This window comes from Callorhinus ursinus, unplaced genomic scaffold (genome assembly GCF_003265705.2).
Source record: "Callorhinus ursinus isolate GAN/ISIS: 27379988/994484 unplaced genomic scaffold, GSC_fseal_2.0 scaffold55, whole genome shotgun sequence".
Classification (NCBI taxonomy): Eukaryota; Metazoa; Chordata; class Mammalia; order Carnivora; family Otariidae; genus Callorhinus; species Callorhinus ursinus.
The window spans coordinates 2,105,426-2,131,412 of NW_027397117.1; the positions used below are offsets into that span (position 1 = coordinate 2,105,426).

Here is a 25,987-nt window from a genome sequence, read left to right on the forward strand (position 1 = left end):
AGGGCCTGGGCGGGGCCAGGGCGGGGTGCGCGGGCGGGTGGGCGGGTCCGGTTGCGTCACGCGGCGTGGGCGGGGCCGCAGGGGGTTGTCCGCCCGCGGCACGCACAACAGCCGCAGCCGCCTCGCGCCTGGTCCCGCGGTCGCTGCTCGAGCTACAGCCTCCGCGCCGCCGTCGTCGCCTCAGCTGCTCGCTTCGTGGGTCGGTCCCTCCGGCACACGGGCTCCAGCCGCGTCGTAGCCGCCCTCCGAGCCCTTCAGGCCGCCCCGGTCTCCTCACCCGGCCCGACCCAGCCCGCGAAGATGGTGGACCGCGAGCAACTGGTGCAGAAAGCCCGGCTGGCCGAGCAGGCGGAGCGCTACGACGACATGGCCGCGGCCATGAAGAACGTGAGTTTCTCCTCCCCTCCCCCCGCCTCGCCCCAGCCCCTTCGCAGACGCGGGTCTTCGCGTGGACAGCTCGGGGACTTGTCGCCAGTCGCGACTGCAGCGTTGGCTGCCTCTCCCCACCCACTCGGGGACCTGGGGAGGGCCCCGACAGCGATAGGGACTCGGGCTGTGACGCGGCCTCTCCTCGAGCGTCCCTCAGGGTTGGCGGCGCTGCCTCCTCGGCCCTCCCCGGGCTCGGGCTGGGGCGGGATCTTGCAGGTCTGGTCTCGGGAGCGGGGTCTCTGGCCCCGTGTCTCCGGGTCCGCTGGGGACCTGAGCGGGGGCCGTGAACATCCTTTGTGCCCCACTTCCCCTCCTCCCAGCCTGGGCGTGGGGGCGGGGGACCGCATGGATGCGGTTCCTCTTTCTCTCCCTGGTGTCTGGGCGGCGCCTTTCCCATTCACTCATCAGGTCTCCTGGTTTTCTAATACTCCCCCCACCCCGCCCCCCAAACCTTCCCCACTGCCTCCCCTGATGGATCCTTTAGAACCTACCCAGGAAAAATACAGGCTTTCCTGAAACCCTGGGCTCAGTGGTGCAAAACCGAAACCTCCTTGCTGCTCTCACGTTTTTCTTAACAAAAGGCTCTTCTTTCTCTGTACCCCAAAGCAGATCCTCTTGCTTTTAGGCAAGGGGAACGTATGTCTCGTTAGCTTTTTCATTGATCGTTCACAACATGTCTTCTCCATTTTTTTCTAATTTTTTTTTGTATTGTAAAGGGTAGGTATTGTCTTTAAAATAAAGGCTGTGCATTGAGCTGACTGGTTCAATTTGTGACACATGCTGTTTCTTTTTTAAATATAGGCACACATCTGTTGAAATTCCTATAAGTTGAAAAAATATTCTCTCTGATCTGATACTGCAAACAAAGCAGTGGTGGGAGGCAGTATCAAGTCATTCTAGAAGATTCTGCATTTGTCATATTGCAGAGAGCCTAGACAGGGTGGAGGCTGGGAGGAGTTATTTTAAAGGAGAAAAAGTCTTTTTTTAAAAAATAATTTGTTTTAGGTATATCTGAGGCTTTTTTTTTTTTTTAAGAAAAGCTAGCGCATCCTCATACTGATGAAAAGAGAATGCTGATCGCCAGTTGTCTCATTTTGTCTGGGATGCAGATTCCTGCCTGTATTGCACCATTTTGTCAGTAACACTACATTTATCTAATAGGCTATCAAGGAGTTTGATATTAGAGGAGGGGGCAAGTATTGGGCATTATTAAATGAAACATGGAGAATTATCTAATGAATGATTTAGGTTTCCACTATCTTAATATTTAATTTCCTGCCTTATGTAACAAAGGTTTTGAAAATGCATTTCCAGTGTGAAGTGAATTCAGGAGTGTATCTTCTTGCATGTTAAATCTTTTTAATGAAGCAATATAGGTATCACAGATTAATTCTTGAATAGCTTTGCTATTTCATAAAAGATAACAATGCTGATGCTTTTTTATTTAAGCCAGCTACATTAACGAAAACGATTTTTATCTCGTTAAGGAAGAGCCCTGATTCTGAAATTGGGAGTATTGCTGTGTTAATGTATTGCCACAGATGCTGTCTTAAAACATTTTAAAGCTCAAATGATAACTTGTGCGTTTAATAGATAACAGTATTGGAAATATGTTTAGTTCATGCTATTTAGACTCTTCTAATTTTTCCATATTTCTAGTTTCACAGGAAAGTGAGTGACCTCGCACCTATATCCATAGCAACCCAGTGATGTCACACACAATGACACAGAGGCTGCAATGCACCTAAGGGCTGGTAGGGAGTATGCAAATGGCATTTGTCCAAGGTAATGCAGAAATTAGCAGATAAGCAGGTGGAATTGAGCACTTTACCTTATTCACCAGATAGGAGTTGGTCCAAAAAATAAGGATTTCATTTACCTTTAGGCATGCAAATCAGTGACCTCTAGATGTGCATCTTCATTTTCCAATTTCTAGTTTACTCACAAGAGTGTAAGATAATTTGTATTTTAAAACATTTGTTTCGTTAAAATTGAACAATAATGGAATAAAAATAACAGTTTTAAACAAGAATATGTCCTCTGATCATAGTGCTGGGGTGGGCTGTATGCTTGGGTTTATTGCAAATTATTAAGTTGGCAGGTTTATTAAAAGCCTTAAAAATTAAGACTTTCTGGGTCATATTCCGTAATGTTAGAGAGTGAGAATTCATTACAAAACATTTACATTGAGATTTGGAAAAGTTCTCTTTTGCCATATTTATACTTCTGCTTCTTGTCAGAGTATGGAGGAAAGAACAGTTTGTAAAATAAAGCAGACCTTTTTTCAAACCTGTTTACTGTGACTGAGGAAGTATGCTTACCTCTGACCCTCATTTTCCTCATCTGTAAAATAGGTCAATATCTACTTGAAAAACTTGGGAGGATTAAATAAGGAATGTAGTAGGTGCTCAAAAATAGTAACTATTTATAAAACTTTGTTTCTTCCTGTGTTTATAAAAGTTATCTCATCATGGAGAATTTGGAAAGTACAGAAAGATACAAAGAAAATACTCAGTCCTGTCACTCAAGTGAGTGCCCTTCTAAGGCTGAAATCATCCTGATGATGGGATTAAATTTATTTGCATTAAATGAAATTATCCTAGTAATACTGTTGGGACATGTGCAGAGTGGTAGTTGTGTGTGGGTGACCAGGATGGGAATAGCATGCAGTGTTTTGAAGAAGGAAGGGGGAAGTTTGTTTTTTTAAGGTAATTTTTTTTAGCATTTCTTTTTTAAGATTTTATTTATTTGACAGAGACACAGCGAGGGAGGGAACACAGCAGGGGGAATGGGAGAGGAGAAGCAGATTACCCTCTGAGCAGGGAGCTCGGTGTGGGGCTCAATCCCAGGACCCTCGAACCATGACCTGAGCCGAAGGCAGACGCCCAATGACTGAGCCACCCAGGGGCCCCTAAAGTTATTTTTTTAGTAATCTCTACACCCAGTGCGGGGCTTAAACTAACGACCCGGAGATCAAGAGTCACATGCTCTTCCAGCTGAGCCAGTCACGCACCCCAGAAGTTTAGTTTTTTTAAGAGAAACCTGTAGTCTTCCATTTAAGGGGGAGTGAACACCTAGATGTTTTTTATTAGACAATTCTGTCTTGTCCTTGGGATGCTAATAGCTTCTTCAGAAGTTAATATGCTAAGTAGGCTACTGGTACTTGCCTCAGGAGGGAGAAAAGGTTCTGGGCTACTCATCTTGTTGAGGTGACTGGGTTAGGGGGCACTGGCTGCAAAAGGCTATCTTAATTATAAAAAAAAGTACTCTTAGAATCAATATAGTTTAAAATTCTTACTATCTTAAATATTCTCTTTTTCCTGCTAGTTCTTTCAGGACGCTAGATCAATAACCATTATCACTAATGGAGTAATGACACCTCTGCGGACTTCAGAGGTGGAGTTTTGCCAGCCATTATTCTGAGTCATGTGGTTTCAATTGTTCTCTTCTTTGGGGTGGAAAGAATACAGATAACAGTTGGCTTTTTATGTAGTATTCTTTGTAATAACTGAAATGACATATTAAGTGCTTTTTGTAATTATTTAAAAAACCTTTCTCTCTATATTTTTTGAATTACATCAACATAAAAGGTGTTGCTAAATGTATATTCTTGTTACAGAGCTTTGGGTTGATAGCAGACCATGGGGAGAATTTCATCCCCTAGTACCTTCGGGAAACATTTATTCATTAAGCGAAACTCTAAATTATTAAAAAGTAAAGAAAATGATTGTTTTTATTGAGGTAAAAGTCATGTAATAATTAAACTAACCATTTTCAAATGTACAATTCAGTAACATTCAGCACGTTCACAGTGTTGTGTAACTGTCATCTCTAGTTGAAAAAATGAGAAAATGGTATTTCTAAAAAGGGATGATGGTTTGGCTGTAGCTGGCTGGATTTCAAAACATTACTGATTCAGGAATGTGTCAATAATGAAGTAACCACAGCAGCTCACAGCCAATGGTAATCGGCACCCTTTTGTCTTTGTTTTCTGACATCTGAACCTTTTCAGCATAAATTGGAAAAAGAAACTTCTTTTAGCTAGGCTTATATTTAAGAAGTTACAGAGCTTTAAAACCAGATGATGTTCCCCCAAATTAATAAGAACAATTTATCTGAAATTGGAACAAACTATTAACTATTTGGAGATTATGGAAATGTTGCTGGGTTCTTACTATGACTCATTTTCCACCCCAATTCTGACTTGGTTATAAATGCTTTCCCTGCTGTGGGGCAATGGTCCTCTAATGAACATTGTACAGCACATTGAGAAGGGTGAGCTTTTCAAGCACAGGATGCTAAACTGATGGGAATCCCCTATGTATGATGTTAAATTCATCATTAGGGGGCTTCTGAGGTTGCCAAGAGCGTCTCACTCCCATTATCACCAGCCTTCACCCTTTTATCTGGCTGGGCATCTGATTATTTCTGTATTGCTATCAGATTCCATGGGATGTCGAAGAAAAGCACAGACCATATTACAGGTTTAATAGTCAAGGGGGAGAAATCACACGTAAATCACTGTCTTTTGTCTTTTTTGCTTAAGTAAACTCTGTGCCCAATGTGGGGCTTGAACTCATGACCCCAGGATCAAGAGTCGTATGCCCTATCAACTGAGCCAGCCAGCTGCCTTGTAGTCTTTCCTTTCATGATCATTTTCCTGTTGTCTTCCCCAAATTCTATTTTAGGTATCCAATATGATTTTGGTTTACTACCACCCTATCATCTTACTTTATTTTTATTTATTTTTTTTAAAGATTTTTATTTTATTTATTTGAGAGAGAGCACAAGAGGGGGTAGGGTCAGAGGAAGAAGCAGACTCCCTGCCGAGCAAGGAGCCCGATGTGGGACTCTGGCGCCCTTATATCATCTTACTTTAAATTGGCACTCGTAGAGGTCCTTGAATTTTGATTTTACTTGTTTATTAATTTGGATAAAAAAACAGTTCCATGAAAAGTGATCAGTAGAAGTTCCCAAAAGAGAGCTTTAATTTTAAGATAAATGGTTAAAGAATTGGTTTGGTCCCATGATTTTGCAGCAACAATAAAAATTAAATCTTAAGGACTTTGCATCGGTCTTTTTTTTTCTTCCTTTCTAAAGAACTAGTGAAATCTAAGGCAAATTGTCATCAGCTTTTCACCTGTAAGGGTGTGTCCACAGAGGGAGATTTTTCTTTAAGTTGAAGACTGTTGATGTGCTGCTTAGTGTTAGCTGGGTTGTGAGTAGGTAAATGGGAATGAGTGTTTTCTCACATATGTAGATTTTTTTCCATGAGATTTAGAAAGTACATCTCCAAGTAAACTCGGTCTTGGAGCAAGATCTTATTTTTGGAGAGATCAAAAGCCAAACTGAGTAGGATTCAGGTGTAGGGTCAGCTTTCTCCTCTTAATTCTGTTCCTAGAACAGGGGTGTCAGAACTGGGAATAGGACAGTGACAGCAATGGGCAGCTGCACAAGTAATGACAGGAGCTTGAGAGGAATCCCTTAGCCCTCCTCCCCCACAGCCGAGTGTGCAGAGCGGCTGCAGAGAAAAGGCTAAGAGGTAACAAGAGGAAGGCTTTTATTTATTTATTTTTTTTAAAGATTTTTTTATTCATTCATTCATGAGAGACAGAGAGAGAGAGAGAAGCAGAGGGAGAAGCAGGCTCCCAAGGAGCAGGGAGCCCGATGCGGGACTCGATCCCAGGACCCTGGGATCATGACCCGAGCCGAAGGCAGACGCTTAACCATCTGAGCCAGTCAGGCGCCCCAAGAGGAAGGCTTTTAAAGATGCAGGTTTGTTTTGAGGAGATAGGTCATTTCAATTTCTTGAGCTTTCTGAAAGGAATTATTAATTATTAATATGACATTTGAGCCTACCATATTTAAATAACCTGGATCTAACTGGTCTCTGGTGCCAGTACTTCAAGGATGTGGAAATAAGCTTAAACTTTTTTTTTTTTTTAACTGAATTGTTTCAATTCAGTACCATTCAGATCAATACAGTGTTCTTTTTGTAGCAGTCTAACATGAAAAGGTGGACGAGTTGGCCTCTGCCCTGGTGGCCCCGGCGTGGATCTAGTAGCCATGCAGATGGTCCTATCCTCTTGCCAGCACAGTCTTACAGGAGGGCCTGCCTGACATGGGTGGACTGGTGGATAGATGCGATTTTCAAATGATACTCCACTTTTGACATATGACCTATATCTAGTCTTTTTAAACTACATCTGTGCAGTAGAAGTGGACTTCAGGCACTAGATTTTTTTCTATTAAGTTAAAAATGACCCAGTCCAGACGGGCAAGGAGAGAATAAGATAGGCTAAGAACAGCAGGAAGGAACATCCCAAGGCACGGAAAAGCTCGTTGGAACAACTGGGTAGTAGAGAAGGAACATTCTTTAAAATTTTTTTTAAGATTTTATTTTTAAGTTACCTATACACCCATTGTGGGGCTCTAACTTAGGATGATCAAGAGTCAACCAGGCGCCCCTAATTTTTTGTTTTGTTTTGAGAAGGAATATTCAGGAATATTTTGAATTTTGGGATGCTGTTATTTTTTTTTTAAGACTTTATTTGAGGAAAGAGCATGAGAGAGAGAGATCATGAGCAGAAGGGGTAGAGGGAGAGCAGACTCCCTGCTGAACAGGGAGCTCCATGTGGGGGGACTCTGTCCCAGGACCCTGGGATCATGACCTGAGCCGAAGGCAGACTCTTAACCGGATGGAGCCACCCAGGCTCCAGGATGCTGTTATTTTCGAAGGGGGTCGGTTTTTGGAAGGCTGTCATCAATGGGACTGATTACTGATGACAAAAATGTCTGGCCTTTAGGATGTTAGGAAATTTGGGGGAAAATTAACAGGTATCACCATAGTAATTCCCCATGCAGGGATATTTCCACCATGTCTTTTTCTGTAGGGTTTATTAGGCTTGATTTTGTACCTTGCCTTCTCTCTTGACATTATTTCAAGGGTCTTTTATTTAACATTTATACTCTTTCCAATTTTGTGTAATAGTGCCGTGAATACCTTTGTGGCTAAAGCTTTCAACATAGTTTATATATTAGAACAGAGACCCAAAAATGGAATTGCTGAAAGACTAAGCATAATTTTTAAGGTTCTTAAAATCATTAGTAGGTGCTGAGTTTTCTTAAAAGTAGTGAAAAATGTAATTGAATAGGCATTACATACACATGGTTCAAAATTCAAGGATACCCTATGGCACTTTTACTACATGAAGAAAAAGTCACAGGGAGCTTGACTGCTAGCAGCAAATCTCCCTTTTGTTGCTTTCTTGTGGTTGGAATGATTACCTTTAAAAAAACGGGGGCATCTGGATGGCTCAATCAGAAGAGCATGAGACTCTTGATCTCTGGGTGGTGAGTTTAAGCCTCACTTTGGGTGTAGAGATTACTTAAATAAACTTAAAAAAAAAAGAAAACACTAATAGTGAAATTTTCAAACACTTGTAGAGATGAATAGTAGAATATGTGTCCATACAACCAGCTTCACCATTTGTCAGCATAGCAGTCAGTCTTTTATCTATGTACTTTCTACTGGTTGGCCCCCTTGGGATTTACCATCTTGGAAGATGGCTTCTTACCAAAAATTACCCCTCATTTGCCATAAATGCTCAACTTACCAGCAAGATCTCTCTACATTCAAATTTGGCAACCTCTAATGTAGTTTCTTGCTTAAATCATTTAATCCAGATGACAGATGATTTTCATTTTTTCCTTGATTTTCAGAGGTGTTTCTCTTCTGTTGAAATGCAAGTGCTGCCTACCATCAGCCTTTTCTCATGGGGGCGGGGGGATGAAAGCCTGGGTGGGTCATGAAGGGGCAGAGGATGGATGGTGTTAAGAGTTCAATCGTTACAGAACTGTGATTCCTCTCTTACTGCCTTAGTTTTTGTTTTATTTTTGGAAAGGTAGATTCTTCTGTTATTTCTGGCTTTTATCCCTAATCTGAAAGGAGCTAAAACCCAATTGGTTTGTTGAGGACGATGTGAGGAAACAACTTTGCTTTTGTTTGGCTTTGTTGCTTGCCGAACATTTTTTATTTGATTTTATTTTTATTTTTATTTTTATTTTATTTTTATTTTTATTTTTTTTAAAGATTTTATTTATTTGAGAGACAGTGAGAGAGAGAGAGCGAGCACATGAGAGGGGGGGAGGGTCAGAGGGAGAAGCAGACTCCCTGCTGAGCAGGGAGCCCGATGCGGGACTCGATCCCGGGACTCCAGGATCATGACCTGAGCCGAAGGCAGTCGATTAACCAACTGAGCCACCCAGGCGCCCTTGATTTTATTTTTTTTAAGATTTTATTTATTTATTTGACAGAGACACAGGGAGAGAGGGAACACAACCAGGGGGAGTGGGAGAGGGAGAAGCAGGCTTCCCGCGGAGCAGGGAGCCGGATGCGGGGCTCGATCCCAGGACCCTGGGATCATGACCTGAGCCGAAAGCAGACGCTTAACGACTGAGCCACCCAGGCGCCCCTGCCAAACATTTTTTAAAAAATCATTTTTGCCTTAAGGTCAGTATACTGCTGGGTGTTCAGATGGATGAATATGCTGGTGGGTAGGTAGTAAGCATATATCCTGGCTGTCTGGCCCCAGACACCCTGGCTTTGAATGCATGCTCACAGGTATGGAGCTGACCAATTTAATGAGTTAGCAGTAATTTAGGTGGATATGTTGCCATTTTACTGTTTATTGCCATTTGAGGGTCCTGCGGGAAAACTTGAGATTTTTGGAAGGGGATCCATTTATTGAGGAAAGGAAAATAGTGTGGTAAATTTCAAACAGCTATAATTGCAGTAATAGAGTAACAGGACATCGAAGTCACACTGGACTTCAGGGGCTATTTGGTACAGAAGTGATGCTGGAGTAGGGTGTTGGGCTAGAAGGGAGGGGGAGAGCATAGAGGAAGGAGGAATAGCCTGTGTAGTTCCAGAGTGTCTAGGAGCAGAACGTGCTGCGGTAGTGTGTGCATTTGCGGTACTCAGCAAGAGCCCACAGAAGTGAGTAGGGGCCAGTTCACAAAAGGCCTCATGAAGTCTGAGTTCTTCCTTAAACTATGGGGAGTCCTGGAAGGACTGTAGGCAGAAGAGGACCATAATTCGATTTTTGATCTGAAAAGATTTGGAAATTGAAAAGGACAGTGAGGCAGAGGGAGAGAGACTGATTAGATTGTTATGGGGGTCAAGTCTGAAGGGATGAGAACCTGGACAAGGACAGTGAGGGCAGGTCTGAGGGGGAGTTTGATGGCTGGAAACAAAGAGGAGAGAGGAAAAATAATGGACGAGGTGAATTCCATTGTAGTCGAGCTGAGTTTGGGGAGCCATGTAAGTGGAGGCAGCTACATGTTAACACGTGCAAGGCACTTAGAACAGCACTGTGCACAGGGCAAGCACTGTTAATATTATTTGTTCATCGAATAAACGGATATTTTTGTAGGACCACTTAATGACCAGGCTCTGGTCCCAGAGCTGGGGAATACATGGCCCACCTTATGGGGTTCATGGAATGGACATTCTAGTCGGGGTCACTTGTCTGTCCATGATGATTAAAACCAGGCATAGTAAAGTCACCTAGGGAAAGCGGAGAGTTGGGAGTCAGAAGAAGGAAGCTGAGCCTATTAGTTGGTAGTGACGAAGGCCCGAAACCAGGAGAGAATGCTAATGAAGGGAAGAGCGAGTCAGGAAAGGGGGAGTGGTTGGCAGTGTTGGATTCATTTAGGAACAGAGATTTAAGTTGAAGATGTAAGGAACGTTGGTTGGGGACTGGAAATAGGAAGGACAGTTGATGGCTTTTTTGAGTTGGGTGCAGGGGTGGTGGGGTGAGGGGTGAATGAAAGGTGAGGAAGTGCTGAGAAGTGGAGACTTATTTTCAGGAACTTGATTTTGCAGGAAATAAGAAATGAGATAAATGAGATAAAAGGCATCACTTATTTTCGTCCTGAACTTGGGTGATGTGTTAATGGGAAAAAGCAGGTGAGGAGGAGGGAAGATCGAGGGGAGAGAATGACTGCTGGGCTTATAGTGAGGGGGAGGAAACACTGGGTTGGCACACAGGGAGGAGGCAGTGATAGCGCCAGTTGTCTGCTAAGAAAAGGTGCGGCTTCCCTCGTGGTCACTCTCTCCTGTGAAGAGGCCAGAGGAAGTAAGGATGGCGAGGCAGTAGGGCTCTGCTGAAGTTAGAAAAACCTTAATGTGCAGGGACTTGTCTTAGGTTGATGTCTCTCTCCCTGTCTCCTCTCACCTCAATAGGAAAGTTTATATTCATACAAAAATAATTGAATTGATGGACCTTAGAAGAAAGGAATAAAGCCTAAAAGAAAAGAGAGAAAGGATGGGGTTTAGGAGCATGAGCTAGTAGGTAGGCGTGAGGACAGGTATTACTGGATGGAGGTTGTAAGAGTTTGATTTTAAAGGTGAGTGATTTTGAACAAGGAGGTTCGTTAGGGGTGTGGTTTGTGGGTTAAGTTGTCACACTTGGTGAGATAGTTGAACTATTGTTTATAATTAATTTGGAGGAATAGCCTTGGATAATCGAAGTGGAACCAGAGATCTGGACACAGGTATGGACATAGGCGAACAGGACGTTGATTCCAGGGGAAGTTGTAGAAGCCCAAGAAAAGGCCTAAAAGGAAATTATTATGAAGGGAAGTAAGTATGGGTTTGTATAAGAAGCTGTTTAATTTTTTTTTTTTTTTAAGATTTTATTTATTAGCACAAGCAGGGAGGAGAGAGAGAAGCAGGCTCCTCGCTGAGCAGAGAGCCCGGCACAGGGCTCGATCCCAGGACCCTGGGACCATGACCTGAGCTGAAGGCAGATGCTTAACTGACTGAGCCACCCAGGCACCCTGAGAAGCTGTTTAATTTTTAACTAATTTTGATTTAATTGCTTTTTAGAATAGGGTTATGTGACTACTAGCCATGGGAGTGCTAGAATTAGTATATCTGAATTTTTTCAAGACATTCGATCAGGTGTTTTCCTGGTATGTGGGGTTAAACAGCAAGCTGCAAAGTTTTGACAAATGTCCTAATTGTTAGAAAGTCAGCAGGGGTGGGGCGCCTGGGTGGCTCAGTCATTAAACATCTGCCTTTGGTTCAGGTCATGATCCCATGGTCCTGGGATCAAGCCCCGCATTGGGCTCCCTGCTCTGCAGGAAGCTTGCTTCTCCCTCTCCCACTCCCCCTGTTTGTGTTCCCTCTCTGGCTGTCTCTCTGTCAGATAAAGAAAATCTTAAAAAAGAAAAAATTCTAGTGGGATCAGACTGGAGCCATGGGTGGAATCTAGGCTACTGAAGTGGCCTTATTTTTGCTTAAAAGTCTTGTACTTTGGCCCCCAAATTCAGCTTTTCATGATTACATTTGTGGCGGATGGCACCCAACAGTAGCACTTTGGGGGGAAAGTGACATAGGGCATTAACTGAGATCTCAGTATGAATTGAGACTGATTGACTTTCAGAAGTTAATTTAAGCAGAATTTAACATTGCAAGATAATAGTATTTTTTTTTAAGATTTTATTTATTCATTTGAGATAGAGAGCATGAGCAGGGGGAAAGGCAGAGGGAGAGGGAGAAGCAGGCTCCCTGCTGAGCCAGGAGCCCGATGTGGGGCTTGATCGATGTGGGGCTTGATTGCAGGACCCTGGGATCATGACCTGAGCCGAAGACAGATGCTTAACCGTCTGAGCCACCCAGGCGCCCCTGCAAGATAATGGTATTAAAATGAGCATATAAGTTAAGTTAGTTTTTGTTTGTATCAGATTACCCAAAAGATTTATTTCTCACAGTTCTGTTGATTGGCCAAGTAGTTTTGGTTTAGGCCAGCCTCGGTGTGGCTAGTTGAAACTGCAGTGGCCATGGATGTTTCCCAGCAGCAAGCCCTTTCTGATTGACAAGCACTTTTCAGGCCTCTGCAAAGGAAGTCACATGACAGAGTGCAGATGATAGGGGTGGGGAGCTACAAAACATACTGCAAAGGAAGGAGATCTATACAGGGTTGGGAGGAATTGTTAGTGCTACTTACTTTTTTTTTTTTTTAAGATTTTATTTGTTTATTTGACAGACAACAAAAGAGGGAACACAAGCAGGGGGAGCGGGAGAGGGAGAAGCAGGCTTCCCGTTGAGCAGGGAGCCCAGTGTGGGGTTCGAACCCAGGACTCTGGGATCATGACCTGAGCTGAAGGCAGAGGCTCAGACGCCTAACGACTGAGCCACCCAGGCCCCCCTATTAGTGCTGCTTATGCAAACAGTCTGGGCTTGATAGATACATCATGTCACCTAAACATTTCAAAAGTGACTGTTCGGTACCATGGTGATTCATAGGTGAGTGCAATGTGGTACCTGCCCCTAAGGACTTCAGTTGTTCTGGGAAAAGAAAAGGTATGCATTTAACAGTACAAGGCATTAGAAGTAAGCAGTATACAAGATGCGAGGTAAAAGTTACTCATACACAGAGTGAGCAGTGATTAGAGCTGCCTGAGAATTTTTCAGAAGACTTCAGGAAGGAAGTGTATGTGGTATTGGAATTAGGACTTGAAGGATATATGACACATTTTTCTTTATGGGTTCTGGAAGTGTGTCTAGGTGGTTGGAAAAGCATGAGAGCACGGAAGTGTGCAGTATGAGGAAGAATGAGTATCATGACCTGAGCATTGATAACTTGGCACAGGGTTTTTCTACGTTGGTACCATTGATATTTGGATCATAGTCTTCACTCTTACAGAGGGGCTGAGCTGTGCATTGTAGGGTGTTTCGGAGCATCCCTGGCTTTTGCTCAATAGGTAATCTCTGTAGAGCTGATTTTAAGAAACTGCAGCAGTGTACCATAGTTCATATAGCACTTGTATACACACCAGCTTGTTTAATTTTCTGCTGGGAGCGTACCCCTGTCTCCACCAAAACAGATCTATGATAAAAGCAGCAATTATAAATACTAGCTCATTTGTTTGCTTGCATTCAGCAGGTAGCCTGGCTGAACTTTGAAGTCTTGTATTCTCCGTAGCAGGCTACAGGGTAGTGACAGAGCAGCTTACTTGCGGGAAGAGAGTCAGGAGGGTGAGGGGAGTTGTATACAGATCATGGAAACAGTAAGTAGACAAGACCAAGAGTTGAGGAGGGCTGCCTTCACCTGTTTTGAGGAATTGATTGTGGCCCTGGGAGATAAAATTCTTAAGGCTAGCACATGGCAGTTGTAGGGAGATAACCTTGGTTGTACCATGAAGTTAGTTTTTTTTTTTAAGATTTATTTATTTGAGAGCGAGAGAGAGAGAACACAAGCAGGGGAAGAGGGAGAGGGAGAAGCAGAATTCCTGCTGCGCTGGGAGCCTGATGCGGGACTCGATCCCAGGATCCTGCGATCATGACCTGAGCTGGAGGCAGACGCTTAACCATCTGAGCCACCCAGGTGCCCATGAAGTCAGTTTCTGAAGGTGGATTTAGGCTGAATTCTCACAGGTGTGTAAGTAGAGGGTGGAAGACCTTCACTCAGGATCTGTAGGAGGGGAAGGAACTGTGGTTTGCTATTAGTGTGGATTGTCTGTACTTTGGGAAATTACGTACATAATCTCAGTATGTTTCTCTCCTTGTTGTTACCCCCGCCCCAGTAGTGGCAGGATCGAATGCTTTACAATGAAAAATACCTGTGGTAGGGAACATAAATTTCTTAGCCCTTTTCAGATTTGCTTAAGCATACCCGAGCAGTAAACCTACACAGTACTCTCGTTCTCATATTGGGGGAGGGGATGAGAAATAGTAACATACATCAGACTACATAGGAGTTTATTGGAAACCACAAGAGGAGAATTAATAATTAGAGGTTTGTGCTCTGTGACAAGTGACTTTGTATAGGCCCACGTATTAGGAAGTGTGAAGTATTTGGAATTCGGAACTCCTTGAACACACATGAGTTAATGTTTAATTGCTGGTGTGTGTGAAAGTGCTGTGTAGACTATGGTGTAGTGCAGCAGTTTTATTTTTACAGCCTTATTGAGATACAATCCACATACTATACGGTTCACCCATTAAAAGTGTATAGTTTAGTGGTTTTTAGCATTTCAGGTTGTGTTAGCTGGTGCCAGGATCAGAATCCTAGATTAAATATCATTATTCCCCAAAAAGGAACCCTGTACTCATTTGGAGTCACTGCCTACTCCCCTACCCTCAAAACTCCCCAACCCTAAGCAACTACCAGTCTGTTTTGTGTTTCTGTAGATATTTGGGACATTTCCTGTCACTGGAGTCCTATAGTATGTGGTCTCTTCTGAGAGGCATTTTTCATTTGGCATAGCGTCTTCACTGCCATCCATGTTGTAGCCTGTGTCCCCATTCCATTCCTTTTTATGCTTGCGTAATACTCCATTGTTTGGATAATACTGCATTTAATTTAGTCTGCTTACCAGTTGACATTTAGATTGTTTTCGCTTTTGGCTGTTTTGAGGAATGCTGCTAAGAACCTTTGTGTACAAGTTTTTGTGTGGACATTGTGTTTTCATTTCTCTTGTATGTACTCACCTACTGGTGGAATTGCTGAGTCATGTGGTAACTCGCCATTTTCAGGAACATGGTGCTACCTTTTTTTTTTTTTTAAGGTTTATTTATTTGAGAGAAAGAACAAGTGGGAAGGAGAGGGAGAAGCAGGCTCTCCACCAAATACATTACTGCCTTTGGGCTTTTTTTTTTTTAACTTGGTTCTCAAAATTGGTTTTAAACTTTAATTGTAGGTACAGTTATCAGGGTGAATTATGGAGTGGGTTTGTTTGAATTGGTACTGTAACAGGTCAAAATTCAGTCTTCTCAATCTTGACTGCTTCCCAGCCACTCTGTTTTCACACCTTTCTAGAAATACACTGAGAAGACATACTTTTTGAATGGCTATCTAAGAATTCCACAGTATGGATGTGGCATAATCTTAATTAGTTTCTTTTTTTAAAAATAATTTTTTTAAACATTTTATTTATTTGATAGAGTCCACAAGCAGGGGAAGAGGGAGAAGCAGGCTTCCGGCTGAGCGAGGAGCCCAATGTGGGGCTCGTTCCCAGGACCCTGGGATCATGACCTGAGTCAAAGGCAGACACTTAACCACCCAGGCGCCCCTAACAAGTTTCTTGCTGAAGACCACTTAGGTGGTTCCAGGCTTTAGCTGTTAGCAAAAATGCAGTGAATCAGTTTCTGGAAAGGGAATTGCAGAGGGGTGCCTGGCTGGCTCAGTCCCAGCAGTGTATGACTCTTGATCTTAGGGCTGTGAGTTGAAGCCCCACGTTGGGTTTAGAGCTTACTTTAAAAAACGGGGGTAGGGGTGGGCATTGCAGAGTCAAAAGGTTGTTGAATATTTGTAATTTTGTTAGTCCCTTCCAGATTGTCCTCCATAAAGGTTGTACCGGTTTATAGTTTTCCCACCGTGGATGAGAGTGCTGTTGACACCATCACCTTCACACAAGTCACAAGACTTTGGTATTGCCAGGCTGATTGGTGGTTTATTCCTCTGCCTGTACAGTATATAGATAATGTGCCCATTATGTGGATACTGATGCCCATCCTGCACCTTGTCATCTTATTTTTTCTGTTTTTGGTATAGGGTGTTCATATATAGCAATCACTGTGTTTATCTTTTTCATGTTCTCTTGGCACTTCCAGGTGATTAGGGGGCACAAAAAAATTCAAGATGGGGGGCGCCTGGGTGGCTCAGTCGGTTGAGCGACTGCCTTTGGCTCAGGTCATGATCCTGGAGTCCTGGGATCGAGTCCCACATCGGGCTCCCTGCTCAGCAGGGGGTCTGCTTCTCCCTCTGACCCTCTTCCCTCTCATGCTCTCTGTCTCTCATTCTCTCTCTCACAAATAAATAAATAAAATCTTTAAAAATAAATAAATAAAGATTTAAAAAAAAATTCAAGATGGGGCCAAATGTTATCCCTAGTGTCTGCTAGTCCCCCCCTTTTTTCATCTTTTCTTTACAAGACTATTTTTTTTTAGAGCAGTTTTAGGTTCCTAGTGAGATTGAGTGGAAAGCACAGAGCTCCCGTGTACCATCCCTGCCCACAGCCCCCCTCCCCGACGCACAGCATTCCCCTACTATCAACATCTCAGTGGTTTGTTATAATCAGTGTCCTGGGGGCGCCTGAGTGGCTCAAGCCCTGCATCAGGCTCCCTGCTGGGCGGGAAGCTTGCTTCTCCCTCTCCCACTCCCCCTGCTTGTGTTCCCTCTCTCTCTGTATCTCTGTCAAATAAATAAAAATTTTTTTTAAAGATTTTATTTATTTATTTGAGAGAGAGAATGAGAGAGAGAGAGAGAGCACATGAGAGGAGGGAGGGTCAGAGGGAGAAGCAGACTCCCCACCGAGCAGGGAGCCTGATGCGGGACTCGATCCCGGGACTCCAGGATCATGACCTGAGCCGAAGGCAGTCGCTTAACCAACTGAGCCACCCAGGCGCCCCAAATAAATAAAATCTTAAAAAAAAAAAAAAAATCAGTGTCCTGAGACCTACAGTGACACATTGTTATCAGCCAAAGCCCATGGTTTACATTAGGGTTCACTTGGGGTGTACATTCTATGGATTTTGGCAGGTGTGTAATGAATGATAAGCATCCACCATTAGAGTATCATACGGAATAGTTTCACCACCCTAAAAATCCTTTCAAAATCACCTATTCATCCCTTCTGTCTTGTTTTTTGAATGTGAACCCAGTTCTTTGTGGAGACTTTCAGCTTTCTTAAATCAGTGTGTCTTACATTCACTACTGTAACTCTTATTTTTTTTTCTTAAGATCTTATTTAGTAGAGCAGAGAGCACAAGTGGGGGGGGAGGTGCAGAAGGAGAGGGAGAAGCAGGCTCCCCTTTGAACAGGAAGCCCAAAGCGGAGCTGGACCCCAGGACCATGACCTGAACCAAAGGCAGAGGCTTAACCAACTGAGCCACCCAGGCGCCCCTTATTTTGTAACTTCTACACAAGCTTTTGCAAGATAGAAATAGATTTTAAATAAAATAAGCCTGATGGAGGTTTTTTTTCTTATTTAAGAAGCTATCAAATATATGAAGTTGCATTCATTACAATTTAAGGTTCTTGATAAGTTGAGGATATTGTAAAAGACTGGGTGCTCTAAGTGTTGGGGTCAGAAAGTCATCTAAATAACTTTCCAAGATTCTCAAGGGTTGCTAATCTTCCATTGAAAAGTCTGCATCAACTCTTAGGGGAAAACAGTTGACGCTAATTAATATCTGATTCCTTAGCATCTGGGATTTGGGGAGTTCCAGTTCTTAAACTGTCCTTTAACTATCTGAGAATAACAGACTTTGGGGGTCTTTTTACTCATCTGTTTATCTTTAGCTCACTAAAAGAAATTTGAACTTGGGCTAGTATCCTAGTCATTGAGAAGAGAGAAACCTTAATTTTGTTTTTAGGCAGAACATGTGACATGCCAGAGGATGCAGACTTCCTACATCTTACAACAGCCAGGACAGTGTATTTTGGGGACCGTATTTACAAGTGTTGCATTCTTAGTAACAATTCAGTGACTGTTTGGAAAAATAATTACCTCCCTTCCCAGAAGATACATATCTCTCATCTTCCCAGATTGAATTCTCTCATTCTATCTTGGTTAAACCTTTTCTAGGGCGCCTGGGTGGCTCAGTCGTTAAGCGTCTGCCTTCGGCTCGGGTCATGATTCCAGGGTCCTGGGATCGAGTCCCACATCGGGCTCCTTGCTCAGCGGGGAGCCTGCTTCTCCCTCTCCCACCGCCCCCCCGCTTGTGTTCCTGCTCTCGCTATGTCTCTCTCTGTCAAATAAAATCTTAAAAAAAAAAAAAAAAAAAAACTTGGACACTATTAGCCTATTTTTTTCCTTTTAAAAGTTATCTTTTGGGGGCACCTGGGTGGCTCAGTCGCTAGGCTTCTGCCTTAGGCTCCGGTCATGATCCCAGATCGAGCCCTGCATAGGGCTCCCTGCTGAGCGGGAAGCCTGTTTTTCCCTCTCCCACTCTCCCCTGCTTGTGTTCCCTCTCTTGCTGCGTCTCTGTCAAATAAATAAAATCTTAAAAAAGTTATCTTTTGACTTTATATGTATTTTAAAGATTTTATTTATTCATTTGAGAGAGCATAAGCAGAGGGAGAGGGGGAAGCAGATTCCCCACTGAGCTGGGAGCCTGATGTGTGGGGTTCCATCCCAGGACCTGGGGAGTTCATGACCTGAGCCTGCCAGATGCCCCGTCTTTTGACTTTCAAAACTAGTACCTTTGGGATCTCTATTTTAATGTAAAAATCACAGATTGATTCTCTCACAAGTTCTTTTGATCTTAAAGATTTTTGAAATTCTGATTCAAGTTTTTTAGAGAAACTTTCCTTTGAGCAGACTTTTTAAAAAAATTTTTATTATGTTAATCACCATACATTACATCATTAGTTGTTTTTTTTTTTAAATATTTTATTTATTTATTTGAGAGAGAGAATGAGAGATAGAGAGCACGAGAGGGAAGAGGGTCAGAGGGAGAAGCGGACTCCCTGCTGAGCAGGGAGCCCAATGTGGGACTCGATCCCGGGACTCCAGGATCATGACCTGAGCCGAAGGCAGTCGCTTAACCAACTGAGCCACCCAGGCACCCCACATCATTAGTTTTTAATATAGTGTTCCCTGGTTCATTGTTTGTGCATAATACCCAGTACCCCACGCAGAAAGTGCCCTCTTTATTTTTTTTTTAAGATTTTATTTATTTATTTGAGAGAGAGAGAATGAGAGATAGAGAGCACAAGAGGGTCAGAGGGAGAATCAGACTCCCCGCCGAGCAGGGAGCCTGATGCGGGACTCGATCCCGGGACTTCAGGATCATGACCTGGGCCGAAAGCGGTCGCTTAACCAACTGAGCCACCCAGGCGCCCAGAACGTGCCCTCCTTAATACCCATCACCAGGCTAACCCATCCCCCTACCCCCCTTGCCTCTAGAACCCTCAGTTTGTTTTTCAGAGTCCATCTTCTCTCATGGTTCGTCTCCCCCTCCGATTTGAGCAGACTTTTTAAGAGTTAAAGGTTCTTCCCTCTAACTTAGTTTTTCAGTGGCGGAGAACATCTGGGTATGTTCCAAATGTGGTTGAGTTTACTGTACCTAAAGGTGATATTGACACTTCATAATCTCCATGTTCCTGTTTGTCTGAGGCAACTATGTAGACTTTACATAAGCACACAATGCTGCCTCTGGGCTCTGCAGCTATACTTCACTTGCAGCAGGAGGAGACCCAGCAGTATAGGGAACTGGTGAGGTCATTTGAGCTTTAAATAGTTGCTGGCTCTGGAAAGAAGGACAGCATGATTTAGGGGAAAGGCCAGAAATCGATCTCAATGGCCTTAGGCACTCTGGCTTCTCTTTGCATTGGAGACAGTGATCAGGTTGCCCTAGAGGCAGCCAGCCTTTGGTATTTAGTGAATATAGGCTGCAGTCCTATGGTATGCGTGCCTGAGGCTTACAAAGGCCTCAGCTTGTTTGAAAGCCAGTCTGGGGAGTTTTTTCAGGCTATATGAAACTAAAGTTTATGGAAAGGAAGTGATGTAAGGTAGCTAAGGAAATTTCAATTTAGAAGAGAGAACAGGATGAAATGGAGATACGATACTTGATACAGGGATATAAGCTAGCAGATGGTTATGTAAGAAATTTAGAGGCTTCTTATGCTGAGAATTAAAATGGAAAATCATTCAAGGTATTCTCAAAAGTAATTGCTCACATCTCTGTCACTTTACTGGGTCAAGAGCACTTTATCGTTTATCTGATACACTCTTATAATAACTTTATGAAAGAGGCAGAAATCTGAGTTTAACAGAAAAGAAAATCAAGGCCCAGAGAGATGAAATTTTTGCCTCAAGGTCACTTAGTAAATGGTGGGACTGGGAAAACCCATCTTCTGGGTTAGGTGAATACACATCAGAAATCAGCAGGAGTGACTGTGGTCTGTGGGTTGAGCAGAGGGTCTCCAAAGCCTAGAATATGTAAAGAAATGGATGTGGGGAGAAAAAAAAGAATTGGATGTAAGATGATATGAGCTGCCTCATGCCAGAGAAGTGGTGTTTCCACAGGGGAATGGGGGTCGAGGGTCATAGAACAGAAAGCACCTCTGTCCTGGTTTCCTTCTGCTCTGAAGTCCAGTAGTGCAGAAACCCTGTCTTCCCAACTCTACCGTCTGTTTCACAAGAAGGCCATGTCTGGTAGAGGTCTTATTCTTTAGTATAATGGGAGAATCAAAAATGCATAGTAAAACAGTAACATAAGAAAAGCTGCTAATCAGTATAGGAAATATTTTGAGTATAGGGCACCTGGGTGGCTCAGTCGGTTAAGCGTCTGCCTTTGACTAAGGTGTGATCCCAGGGTGCTGGGATCAAGCCCCACATCAGGCTCCCTGCTCAGCGTGGCATCTGCTTCTCCCTCTGCCCCTCTCCCCACTGGTGTGCGCTTGCATTCTCTCTCAAATAAATAAAATATTTAAAAAAAATATTTGAGTATTTGTCATTTGCTATATATTGTGGGAATTAATGAGCAAAGCATGATTAATTCTTTCAAAGAATGAATTGCTTGCAGTAAACTAATAAGTATGATTTGATTTGTGTTCTGATTTAATTATCTCCTGAGAGATACTATTTAATTTACACAACCAGTTGTGCTAAGCATAACCCTCCCCGCCTCACGGTTTATGAAAGTGCCATACATACTAAATGTGAATGATTTCACACACAGAAAAAAGTCTCTTGGTATCCCAACCCCCCCCCAAATAGTTTTGGTCTTTCACTTTGGATTATATCTCCCTGCCCCCCTTCACATCTATAAGTAATAACAAATGTTATATAGATGCTATGGTTGATCCACACAGGGATCAGTGAGGATTAAAGAGAGTGGCCAGTTTTAACGGGGTGGAAGGAGGAGATGGGGAAGATTTCATAGAAGATGTGCATATTAACTGTTAACTTGGTTCTTGACACTTGTATAAGTATTCTGGGCAGGGGGAGAAGAACAAAAGGCAGAAGTATGAAGTTTTTGTTACACTTAACATGTTATGACTGGAGGCAAAGGTAGGAGAGGACAAGGTGAGAGAAGTATCTAGTCCTTCTGAAATAGTTGATGACCTGGGATTCTTGATGTTGTGGCTTAGCCACTGAGTATACACCAGTTTAGATACAATAGCCAGACAAATAAAAATGTGCTGACTGATTAGGAATAAAAAATAAGCTCTAGCCTCCTTGTAAAAGTTTCTGTGTTACGTGGTGGACAGTAGTATATGGCTCTGATAATGACAGGCATGAGGTAACAAGTGAATGTAGTGTTATTGACTTGATTTAATTTTTTTGTTATAAGTAGTTGTTTGGTAGTCATAAAAATATAGATCATTGGTGTGACGTTGCTTTAGTTTCCTCAGGGTGATTAATTGTTGGGATGATGAAGATTGAAACTTAGAAATGCCCATATTGAAGGAAGCATTAATTGCTTTGGCCACTTCAGCTTAGAAGTACCTTGCTCGTCTCTGCATTCTTTTGTATCACTGATAGTGTTCGGCGTGCAACAAATGTGTTCTCACAGTTGCTAACATATCTCAGTGTTCAGACTCAGTCCCGTGCCCCCAGTTTTGACTTCCCTTCCTGAGGTTTGTAATTCATATAGTCTTAACCCAAGAGCAGAAAAGCCACCTCCTGTCTCAAAAGGCAACTTGAATTTGACTTCTGAAAAGGGATGGAACAGGACAAGGTTAGAAGGAAAGTGTCAGTTTGCCAAAAAAACTGAGGCATCTAACAGCCATCTGTGCTTAAAATCCCCGGGATTGGTATGTATGTAACGTTAGAGGAGAGAACTATTGACCTTTTGCAATTTAGATCCAAATTTGGTTTGTCATCTAAGAGCTCAACTTGATCTTCAATGAAACAGCTATGTGAAAAGCATGTGTCCTTTTCTAGGGAAGAAGCAGGGGTTCAGGCACCACTGATCCAGCTGCAGTGTTTTCCTTCTTTGTCATTCGTTCCAACTGTCCCCCTTCCACGCACCTGCACAGTCTCACCACTCTGTCCATTGCTCTCGTCACCTGGTGGATCTGTTAGCGTTGTCGTGGCATGAAGATGTGGTCGACCCAGGCAACATCATCTGGACCATAACTATTCTTCATTCTCTCCTCCTCATAGGTGACAGAACTGAATGAGCCACTGTCCAACGAAGAGAGAAACCTCCTGTCTGTGGCCTACAAGAATGTTGTTGGGGCACGCCGTTCTTCCTGGAGGGTCATTAGTAGCATTGAGCAGAAGACATCTGCAGATGGCAATGAGAAGAAGATTGAGATGGTCCGTGCTTACCGTGAAAAAATCGAGAAGGAGCTGGAAGCGGTATGTCAGGATGTGCTGAGCCTGCTGGATAACTACCTGATCAAGAATTGCAGTGAGACCCAGTACGAGAGCAAAGTGTTTTACCTGAAGATGAAAGGGGACTATTACCGCTACCTGGCTGAAGTCGCCACTGGAGAGAAGAGGGCGACCGTCGTGGAGTCCTCTGAGAAGGCCTATAGCGAAGCCCATGAGATCAGCAAGGAGCACATGCAGCCTACTCACCCCATTAGATTAGGCCTGGCTCTTAACTACTCCGTTTTCTACTACGAGATCCAGAACGCCCCAGAGCAAGCCTGCCACTTGGCCAAGACCGCCTTCGATGACGCCATTGCCGAGCTCGACACTCTGAACGAGGACTCCTACAAGGACTCCACTCTCATCATGCAGCTCCTCCGCGACAACCTGACGCTCTGGACAAGCGATCAGCAAGACGACGACGGCGGCGAAGGCAACAATTAAGGCCCCAGGTGGACTGGCAGCGCCCGCTGATGCTCCTACTGCAGGCTTTATTTCTTCCCATGAGCTGGGGGTCGGGTGGGGGAGGGAAAGGGAGGGACGACCTTCCCAGGGAGAAGCCCACGACCTGTCCTGTCTTTGATTGCCTCTTTTGACATTTTTGCCAAAATACCACTAGTGGAAAGTCAGGCTAGCTGTGCTGGTATTGGAATAGCAGCCTCACACTGGCGTATGGACTGTTCTGTAGAGAATGCAGGTGGAGCTGTCTGTCTTTAATCTAACTTATTGCTAGAGAATAGGGTTTTAAGACGAAAAGAAAACTGAAACGGGATGGCCCTCATTCAGTAAGTTCTGTGGTTCCAGTAAGGATTTGTATGTACATACGCTCTCGTCTTACGTTTTGGGTACTTTCTATCTCATCTTTTAGCTGTGCGTTTTTTTCCAGGGTGTGCTCGACCAGCCATGGACTAGTTTAAATCCCAAGCTGACAGACTTGGCACATGAGGTGTGTTTATCCTTATGGTTTAGGCCTTGCCAGTTTCCTGAAGTCTCGGATTAGCTGACAGTATTAACACTAAATTGCAGTTTACAGTATTTCTACATTACAGCCATATGTAACATCAAGCCATTGATTGTGTATTTTTCTTTGCTAGTCATTCTGGCTTTACATCCTTAGTCAGCCTTATCCAGGTTGGTTTTGCTGTTCGCTGTCTCCTAGGCCAAGAGACTTGCCTGAGGAGAATTCAAAGCTACTTTAGGTTTTGGTTAATAGGTGCTTGGCAGGTGGCTGTGGGATTTTTGTCCTTTTCCTCTTAACTCAAATCCACCACAAAAATGATTAATCACTTTAATAGAAATGTTAAACACCACAAAAATAGAGAAAATTCAGGTCTGTATGTCATTTATTGTGTTGATATTTTCAGAGAACTCCTGATTTTTAAGCTGCCACAGCTCCTTCCTCAGGGATCACGCTGCCATCACTCTTCACTTGAGTGTTCCCCACTGGACCTTCTGCTGGTGGCTCTTGGGAGGGTGGAGACGCTGTTGAGCTGGAGAAGCTGGGCAGTCATCTTGAGGAAGTTTGTGGTGCAGTGTGTGGAAATTCAGGTGCTAGAAGCTTACTGGTAGAAAAATCCAAAGGAAGAGCTCTTCTATTCATAAGCATTCTGTCCAATTTTGGGAGCCTCGTAAGCATGTCTGTTTTTCCTCCCTGAAAACACTCCTTCCCCAAGCAGTTGTTGTCGGAAGATGAACTAAAGTCATTATCAGATAATAAATCACTTACATTTGACCAAGATTTTTTCTAAATATTTTTTTTTCTTTTTAACGAAAGCATTGAAGCGGGAGAGTCCTTTCTCTCTTGTACAGTTGACGCACGCTCTGGAATCGAAGGAAACTACATTGCTGTTTCCACAAATCTGTTCTCAGTTAGCCTTAGGTCCTTCATTCTCATTTTGGAAAAATCTGTCTGAAAACATGACCTGTTGAGTGTGTGTTCAGCCTTTTTTACAAGATCAGAAACGGTATGAACTCCCAAGATCTAGGTAATGACGCCAGACTTGTTTTGTCTGTTCCTTTGGTTTATTTAGTCAAGGAGAGGTGAGTAGTAATTGAGGAAACACTGACAGTTGCTTTTGCTGTTTACCAAAATTGGACTTACAGTTGGGAAATGAAGATGTTTGACAGGATCCAGGTGACAGTGAAGAACAGAACGGTGATGCCCTGTAGCATGGCACAGTTTACCCAGCGTGACTTTCCTTAGAAGGTTCCCTCCATATGCTAGAGCAAAAGTCCCAGTTAACTGAACCCTAGCAGAACTAGAAGAGGGCTTTATAGCTTTTGTGCCGTCACTGGGGCCTAAAGTCAGTGCCATGGATGGGAAATGATGGGGGGGGGGGTAGGTGGAGCTTTCCTTAACTTATCTTCATGTCCAGTGAGCAGTGTTGTGTCCTTCCTTGTAGCCTTTGGAAATGATTTACTGGAATTACAAAACCTATTTTTTCTTTTAAATTTCAGCTTTGGCTCTGGCTGCTTTTTAGAATAATGCAAGATGCAATTATACCTGAGGGCTAAAAATGAAGAGGGAACGGGAGACTTGATATTTAAGCAGCTTGAATGGTTTCTTTTCTTTTCTTTATTTTTAAAGAAATGCACTTGCCTCTGATACTGTCTCTCCAATGAAATGATCACTCCTCCATTACTCTATTGATACAATATTGTGCATGCTAGTGTTGTATTTCTATACAGTAGCTTGAAATTTATTAACTTATACTGTAGGTGTTATGTATTCCTATGACAAAAAAAATTAAGTCTTCAAATTTTTTAAAGTTTTTTTTTTTTAATTTAATTTTTTCCTTTTGGGGGTACAGTTTGCTCTACCAAATAGTGATCGTAACAAATTGATCTGTTTTGGATGTTGCTATAGTGACATGCAGTTATATATTTTGTTTTTTGGGTTGGGGGGGAAGCAAAAGAAAACACCAGTGTTAGCTTAATCTTAATGTCTGGTGTTTGTCATGGTGAAATTATAACTATTACAGTGTAGGAGAACAATGACTATGTTCTCTGAATGAGCCTTTGTGCTTTTTGTCATGTTATGCAGTGAACTATTTTTAAGGTCTAATCAGTGATTATTTTTCCAACTCCGTGTTTCTCTAATGAATTATTTCACACACGGACCATTCTTAGCAGTTTTCCTCAGTGATGGAATATCATGAATGTGAGTCATTATGTAGCTGTCGTACATTGAGCAAATAAACTTACAGATCTGATGTCA

At 43.1% G+C, this 25,987-nt stretch overlaps 1 protein-coding gene across 1 annotated transcript; it reads left to right on the plus strand.

Annotated features, from left to right (window-relative positions):
- The first annotated feature begins 79 nt into the window (after positions 1-79).
- On the plus strand, positions 80-25,987 carry YWHAG (tyrosine 3-monooxygenase/tryptophan 5-monooxygenase activation protein gamma). The gene is made up of 2 exons (XM_025864555.2): positions 80-387; positions 22,558-25,987. Exons 1-2 carry the CDS (start codon positions 301-303, stop codon positions 23,212-23,214), a joined length of 744 nt encoding a protein of 247 aa, XP_025720340.1. The 5' UTR covers positions 80-300; the 3' UTR covers positions 23,215-25,987.

Bases quoted from the DNA above. Each gene is read 5' to 3' on its own strand.
- YWHAG (XM_025864555.2), top strand. From the start codon at position 301: ATGGTGGACCGCGAGCAACTGGTGCAGAAAGCCCGGCTGGCCGAGCAG. The intron at 388-22,557 runs GTGAGTTTCTCC...TCCTCCTCATAG, and splicing joins TGGCCGCGGCCATGAAGAAC to GTGACAGAACTGAATGAGCC.